Source organism: Mus musculus, chromosome 17 (genome assembly GCF_000001635.26).
Source record: "Mus musculus strain C57BL/6J chromosome 17, GRCm38.p6 C57BL/6J".
Classification (NCBI taxonomy): Eukaryota; Metazoa; Chordata; class Mammalia; order Rodentia; family Muridae; genus Mus; species Mus musculus.
The window spans coordinates 63,943,153-63,951,987 of record NC_000083.6 but is presented as its reverse complement, the minus strand read 5'-3'; the positions used below and the strand labels follow the sequence as shown (position 1 = coordinate 63,951,987).

At 37.0% G+C, this 8,835-nt stretch overlaps 1 protein-coding gene across 18 annotated transcripts in view; it reads right to left on the bottom strand.

Moving 5' to 3' along the window:
• Positions 1–8,835, bottom strand: part of Fer (fer (fms/fps related) protein kinase) — a 284,447-nt gene that overhangs the window by 194,532 nt on the left and 81,080 nt on the right. The window contains exon 1 of one of the 18 annotated variants that reach the window (XM_017317244.1): positions 7,119–7,279. The exons of the other annotated variants lie outside the window; for them this stretch is intronic. Within the exon in view, the coding sequence (XP_017172733.1) occupies positions 7,119–7,187 (69 nt within the window). The 5' untranslated portion in view covers positions 7,188–7,279. Of the gene's footprint in view, positions 1–7,118; positions 7,280–8,835 lie in introns of those variants that run through there. 18 annotated transcript variants of the gene reach the window in all.

Below are 8,835 nucleotides of genomic sequence, written 5' to 3'. Positions count from 1 at the left end.
TCTGGCTGGTAGAATCCAGTTTTGGTAACTCATATTTAAGACAATTTAAGACAATTATGGAATGAATTGTTCAAGTTCTAGGCCAGCGCTCATAAATTAAGTGTATTAAAAGTGTTTTAGCCATGAAATGAACTGCCATACATACATGACAAACATGGAATAACTAATTTAAAATAAGAATAAAGCATTAGATCTTCATACTGTAAAACTAAATAGCAAGGTAGTGAGCTCTGGTAGGCTCAATAAAAACAGAGCACCTCCACATACATTTCAGAACCAATATGCATTTGCTTTATTTTTTAAAAATAGGTAAGGAGATGCTTCAATTCCAGATGTTCTGACACTGAGCTCCACCTGCTGGTGATTTCATAGCTTTATTTATTACACCATTAAAAGGACTAAAGTATGTTAGTGGAGAATGTACTTCGACATTAAAGAAAGGTTTCTAAAAATTAGGAGATGCTACGATAACATTTTCTTTTACTTACACAGACTAGTGAACTTTCCATATGCAAGGATTGAAATAAACATTTTTATATATAACTTTATTAAACTGTCAAAACAACTGTGTAATGTTTCCAGAACTTGCCGCTTCTAATTAACAAGGAATCTTACTTACTTCAGAGAGGTTTCATAGCTCACCCTGTGGTCATACGTTTAGATGCACTGTCAGACTCTGCAAGTTCAACCAAGCCAGGATAAACTTTAACACTAGAAAACTGATGAATTTCCACAATATCCTCAAATTTAAAAGCTTTTTGCTGAAATGTAACATCTCAGTAAGACATTTGGATTAAAAATGATGCTGGGTAGCAAAGTGGCCACCACATGGCAAAGAGTAACTGAAGGTGTGAGCATTTCCTTAGCAACTTTGTTCAAGTGAAAATCAATGCAATCTAATAGGAGGCTCTGGATATCTCCAAGTACTAATGAAGAAAATTATTTATCAAATAATCTCTTTAGAAATTTAAATATTTGAACTGTAATTGATACATAAAAATTTGCTTAGAAAAATCTTTCCCCCAAAATGAAACATGTCTTCATAAAATAGCAAAATGATCTGCAATTCACTTATGTTTAAAATCTTAAAAAATACATTAAGACTGATTTCCTACACATCCAACAAAGAAATTCATAAAATGAAATTAGAACTAAATAGAAATGACATTACATAAAATACATCATAAAGTGAAGGCCAACGGTGAAAAATAAGACTGGAATTTTCTATTCAGAAACCATCAGTAACAACATTTTTTAGTCTGAACAATGGGAAAATTAGAATAGTTTTATAGAACTAATTTTCTACAAACATACATTATTTTTAATATTAAAATACTACCCCCCCAAATTTAAAGATAACAAAGATGTTTGGGGGTGGAGGGAACCCTAAGAAATTGACCAGTAACTATCCATCACACATTCAGCTTGCAGCTAAGAGAAGTGGTATTAAAACAAAATTTGGGGCTGGGGCAGTTTCTGTCTAGCTTTGGTCTGAGACAATTGTGTGGAGCTGTGACCTGGTCCTGAGTTCCCGGAGCCATCATTACCATCTGAGGAGTAGCTGGGAATATGGGCCAGCACCCTTGTACCTGGCCTAAAGGAAAACCCAAACACATCCATGTTGTCTCCTGCTCTAAGTGTAGACATTATTGTAAAATGAAGGAAGTTGACTGGGGCATTCTTCATCCCAGAGAGCTGATTCTGGTGTCATGTTCTCCTCTTCTGCTAAGGGATTCTAGATTTTGTTTTAGAAGGTTTTATGAATCACATTCCTACATTAGCTGCTGTAGTACTATCAAGGGTCACACAGCATGTGTGTGACAGCTGTCCCACAAGTGTCAGTGGGACAGCTACACATTTAATTAAGGCTAAATGCAATGAAACCTTCCTCTCCTGCAATGTGACATACCTTCTTTCAGTTAAGGCTGTGTGACTTCAGCTTCCATTGTATTTTTACCTTTGAGATACCTACAAAGTAATGGCTCACATGGTGCAAGAGCAGTAACCACACACTCAGGGCACAGTCTACCATAGTAACCACACACTCAGGGCACAGTCTACCATAGTAACCACACACTCAGGGCACAGTCTACCATAGTAACCACACACTCAGGGCACAGTCTACCATGGTAACCACACACTCAGGGCACAGTCTACCATGATAACCACACACTCAGGGCACAGTCTACCATGGTAACCACACACTCAGGGCACAGTCTAACATGGTAACCACACACTCAGGGCACAGTCTACCATGGTAACCACACACTCAGGGCATAGTCTAACATAGTAACCACACACTAAGGGCACAGTCTAACATGGTAACCACACACTCAGGGCACAGTCTACCATAGTAACCACACACTCAGGGCACAGTCTACCATAGTAACCACACACTCAGGGCACAGTCTAACATAGTAACCACACACTCAGGGCACAGTCTAACATAGTAACCACGCAAGCAGGCCACAGTCTACCACAGTAGCCACACATGCAGGGCACAGTCTAACATAGTAACCACGCAAGCAGGCCACAGTCTACCACAGTAGCCACACATGCAGGGCACAGTCTACCATAGCAACCACATAAGCAGGTCATAGTCTACCATCGTAACCACACATGCAGAGCACCGTCTATCAAAATAACCATACATGCAGAATATAGTCTACCATAGTAACCACACATGTAGAGACCACAGTCCACTACAGTTTTTGTGTGGTCTTGATATCTGGTTACAATCTCTATTTTTCCTGGTTGTAATTTTATATTCTGCTGTATTTAGCTACCTCAAGTAGTCTGTGGACTAAGGCAAGAAGCAAATGTTAACAGTGGTTACAGCAAGACAAAGGCCTTGCAATGTGAAGCTTCATAAGGCCAGAGCTACCAAAGGTCTGACTAAGCACTGACGACAAAGGCTGAGTCACCACAGCTGCGCTATGGCCCCTGTTTCTCTCCTACCCGCAGCCATTGCACTGAACTGCCTTTCTTAGAAATGTTAAACTGAAGCTCTGAGCATCATCACTTTCACAACTCTACCCAATCAGCTAATGGATTCATGAACACTGGAACATTCCCATGTTTGCTAACCCCAAATCAAATTGCACGGCATGCTTGGCACACTGTCACTGCTGTTTCTGGCTCAGGGAAATGGGAAAAAAGCAATATTCCCACAGATCAGCCAAGAAGCCCATAAGAAATGGCACAATTAAATTAGGTTTTCATATTCCTATAAAAAGGAAAAAGCCAGAACTTAATGTGGGCAGACCAGGCTGGTTTTAGTCTCCATCTACCAGAGCCTTAAGTACTTGCACTAATTATCCCATCATCATAAAAGCATAGTATGACTTCCAAAATAGAAACAATTATGGTTTAATTCCATAGTGCAACTTTCTAAATTGTAATGAGCAACCACTAAATTAAAATGAGACCTCTAAATTGTATGCTGTCATCAAATGCTAGCAAGTATGTAGGCATTAATTTCTGTTGGTACGTACACTGGTGAAAAATCTGAATCTCCCTATCTGTATAATACACTATACCTGTATAATCTTACATTTCTTTAAAATACAGAAAACGCTCATGGGGTGTGCCTAAGAATTTTTGTGATGAAGTAAGTTTTTCTCATACTAACACAAGTATCCAAGTGAAAGACAACAGTAAATACTCACTGCATCATGCAGGAAAGCATGATCAAAGCCACAAAAGAGCCCAGGTTTACTTAATCTTATTAGATATCATACAAGAATCAAATCCTTGAAACAAGATAAAATAATAAGGAAATTGATTACAGTTAAATAAAGTCTATATAATTCTATTATACACAAAGCCAAAACAACAACAACAACAACAAAAAAACGTATCTCAGTGTTTTCATGCTGTCTGAATTCAGCTTAAGTCTTCTAAGCATAGTGAGCAGGCTACACGTCAGCAAACAATCTTCTCCTCACCTGCACGGGGGCCTGATCAATGACAGACATACTGAATGTTTTATGACCAATAAAAGGCTTATAAGATTAAAATATATAGATCTGTAGTAGTTGAACCTTGCTAACAATTTACAACACCAACATTTATAGATGAGTAATAGTTGAACACTGCTAACATAGGCTATATCTGAAAACCAATGATATAATTTTTGACAAATTTAAGTAACTATATACAAAAATATAGAGATGAAGAAAGTCTACATCGATTTGTAGCATTCCTTAACCCCATGAATGCCACAATAGATCATAACATCTCGAATTTCTTTTTATTTTCTACTTTCCTTTCTGCTGCTGCAATAATAACACATGATCAGAATCAGCTTAGAGGAGACAAACAGGTACCTGGCCGATCCCTCCAGGATAAAAGCTACCAGAATCGGAGAGGGAAGGAAGGAGTGGTGCTGCTGACTCGCTCCCTGGAGTACTTGCTCAGGCTCATGTCCAACCAGACTCTGTTTCTAGTGCAAGCCTACCTGCCTAATAGTTGGGTTCACCAGCCTCTCTCAATAATCAAGACAACCCCCACAGACATGCCCACAGGCCCATCTAATCCAGGCAGAGCCTCAGTCCAGGCTTTCCTCTTAGACTATCCAGGTTCTATCAAGTTACTAACCAAAGCTAGCTAAGACAAAGCCCTGCAGTATTATCTATATTTTCCATTTCATTTTATCATATTAAATATTTTCCAATAAATCTTTGGAATACAACATTAATTTAGTATCAACTGAGCAATCCCATGTAGACGGATTTTCTTAAAACTGCAATTTATCTCTTGGCCTACAACTTGAACCAAACAGGAGACTGGATTTTCTTATATAGATAAATCACAAATTGTTGCTATAGGATAGATTTTATTGAATCATAAAACAAAAGTGTTGACTCCTGTGAGTTAACCCATCAATTAGGTTTAGTACTTGTAATTGATACTGCATACATAATTAGTGCCTACTGCTACAGATTCCTTCCTTCTAAAATTTCAATTTTAAAATCTAACAAAGTTCTTGCTATGAAACCCAGGCCTACCTGCCTTTAGCTCATGGTTCTGCTGACTCGGCGTCCTAGATGTGAGCCTCACAAGTGTTTATCACACCTGACTTATGCCTAGTCATGCTTAAGAAGAAACCAACAAAGAAAGAAATGAGACAATGAACTACCAATACCAATGTTTCAGAAACTGGCTATTTAGAAAGACTAAGTCAGGTGACCCAAAGCAACTTGTAAACAACTTAAGCTCTACCTTGCAAATGCCTTCATCACTGTGCCCTTACCCAGGCTCCTTTCCCCTCAGCTCTCCCAGATCTCTGGGCAGATGCTGCTTCATCAGGGACACCTTCCTTTACTTCTCTCCACACACATATCACTCATACCCCTTCTACCACTGATTGCTATATTTTCCCCAAAGAATTTACTCCCAGACATACTCCATGTTGAATGGCTTATGTGCTGTCTCTACCAGTGACAGATCTGTGATGATTCGAATGAGAGACACTCTCCAAAGCTCACAGATGTAAACACTCGGTCTCCAAGTGGTAGCACTCTTTGGAACGTTATGAGCCCTTTAGGAGATGTATCCTTGCTGGAGAAAGTAAAAGTCACTGGGGGGCCAACGCAAGTAAAAAATGTGATCAGTTTATAGCTCCAGCCATGTCTTTCCCATCTCTTGCTTTTGTATGGGCATTATCTCAACAGACAGAAAAGTTACAAATACAAATACAATAAAAATTATGTGTATTTTGCTCATGGATGTACTGTAAAGCTCTAAAATAGCTGTTTTAGTTTCTGTTTTAGTTTTGGATGGTTCTTTTAGTTTCTTTTTGTTACTATGATAAAATACCTTGATAAAAATCAACTTTGGGGAAAGGAATTCCTCTAAATCCCAGGTTTTAGTCCATTACTGAGGAAAGTCACAGCAGCAGAGCTGGAGAGAGCTGGTCACATCATACCACGGTCAGCAGAAAGACATGAATGCACACATGCTCACTCGTTTGCTTGGCTAAATACTTTCACTCTCACATACTTCAGGAACAGCTTGCAAGGGAATGATGCCACCCACAATGGGCAGGATCTTCCCATAACAAACGTCTAAGACAATTCCCCACAGACATGCTCATCAGCCAACCCAATGAAGACACTGTCTCAGCATTCATTGAGATTCTCTTTCCAGAATTCTCTAGATTATGTCAAGCTGAAAATAAAAGGCAACCATCATAACACCTGGCCTGATATAAATACCTACCTTTTAAATGAGTAAGTAGAAAAAGAGTCACTGTATATGTCCTATTATAAAATGAAACTTAAGGTCTATTCCATAAAGGAGAAGCAAGGGTACATCAGACAATATTGTATGCTCTTCCATTTACATAAAAAAAAAAAGCAGAAGACATATAACTCACACGCATGCTTCTATTTTGCAGATAATACTTCTAGAAAATGATTTCTGAGGAAGAGAACTGAGGACTAAGCAAGGAACACTAAGACCTTTGTTTTTCAAAGGTATTACATGAGGCTTTGCTTTATCAATTAGAAATATATAGTATAATCCTTCATAAATCTATTCATTCTTACAGTGATTAAATAACTTATATATGTACTAAGTAAGCTATCTAAAAAATAAAATAGAACTATTTGTTTCACAGTGCTTTCAATATGTAGAATAAATTTATACTTATTATACATATTATCAGTATGAAAAATATGCCATAGACATACTCCCTCTATAGAATGGAAGCTTATAAAGTTTAAGGAGCCTCACTATAATTATTGGGCAGAGACAAAAAAAGCTACGTAGGCCTTCTGATTCTTGGTTTGGTATTTTTCTCATTTTAACAATATTTGGTGCACAAGGCTCAAAATTAAACTTATGTTGGTGATTGCAAGAAAGCAAACATAGCTCACAATGATAAAGACAAAACTCTCAACAACACTATGAATTCTTTCATTAATTCAAGACAGTGTTCTTAGCATATGACTCAAACATCAGATACTGTAACACAGGACACAACTGAGCCATACAACAGGCAATCTTTAGAAAGTTAGATATTTCACTGGGTGAAAATGTAGTATAACAAGATTTTATTACTACTGCTGCTCAACTAAGAACAGTTACTCAGTATATGTAGAGAAAACAAATACCTGTTGTTTCTGTCTGCCAAAGGGAATTACATGAAATGTCACTTTCAGAAATATGGAATTGAAGTCCATTTTCTTATAAGAGAGCTATACATGTTTGAGAAGAAGAGACTCAATTTGTAGCTGCCATCAGTTCTAGACATATGGATATGGCACACAAGTGAATCCTTTCATCAAAATCACTATATTTGGTTCAAAGCTGTCATAAAATAAAGCAAACAGGCAACTCTGGTGTTAAAGTTTAATTCCACAGTTCAACAGATACTAAAATGAAACTTACTTTGTTAATACTAGTAGTTAATAAATAACTTAAGAAGAGTTCTTAATAAATAGTAAAACCTAAGCTTATGTTTACTTGGTTATAAGCAAATACTGATGCTTGTATAACTATGCAAGGGGAGACTACACAGAGTTTACACTCCTAACGCGACTCAGAGGATGCACTCTTCTGATCTCCAGAGCTAGGACTGATGTACAATACAACATACATCCTCAGTTCATCAAGAGCTTGCTGTCTGCTTCTGCCCTCAGGTCCTTCCCACTGGCTCTTTCCTAAATAGAATCCTTCTGCTCTAATGTCTCCTACTATGCAGAAAAGAAGGAGGGAGAGAAGGAAGGAGTGAAGAGGGAATACATAGATATAGATAAGATACACAGCTATCTAGTAGATAAAACATAGATATAGGTAGCTAGATAGATACAGATAGAGGATAGACAGGCAGGCAGACAGACAGATGATAGACAAACAGATGATTGTTACATTTAAATCTGTACATGAGTGAAAACACATGTACAGAAACACATGAGTGAAAACACGATACTGCTCTTCCCTCATTACTCTTAGGCCCTTCTCCCTCACATAAAGGCTAGCTTATTTTATAATGCTATTTGTAAAACAACGTTTAAGTAGTCATTGTGGAAAAATACATTTAAGCATTATAATTTTTATTATTTTCAACTGACTGCAAACAGATTATTATAGATGTTAACTGAAAAAGTTAAAGAATGCAAAATTTTCACCAATACAGGTTGGGGAGAGTTAACAGTGAGAACTGTTAGATAGATGTTCTCACGGTATTCCTTCAGTGTCTGTACATCTGTATTCCTTCTTTCTAATTTACTGTAAAACATTTAGTTGCCATCAATTTGTGGAATGGCCTATACAATTTATAAAACATTATTTTATCATTTTTAACTACAAATAATATACAGTATTCTTTTTGAAAACCTGACACAATTTTTCAGTGAAAGTGAAGTTTTTCATTTTGGTTCAGTGTGGTTTGAGATGGAGTTTACCATGATGTCTCCAACTTGCCACCATCCAGAACAAGCCACACAAATGCTACACCTAGAGATGTATACCACCAACCACACATGACAAAATTTTAATTTTTAATTAAAGATTTACTAAAGGCATTGTTTCAATGAGCAAATAAGAGATAATGTCTAATTACTATTTCAATTACTGTAAATAAAACAGCACTACTTCAAATTACCAAGGTAATATCCTCACTTATAAATCATCATATAAATGGTGTAAATGAATAGGGTGAGGGTGTCAAAAGAGGAGTTTGCTTTCTTAAACTTTATTATATATTTCCTATGAAACACTGTTCATTGATAAATCTCTGACAACTTAAGAATTAAACTCTAAAGCATCACAAATTCTTAAAAGTCAGATTTTTAGTGTATAATTATTGGGAATAGCTATTATCTGGAA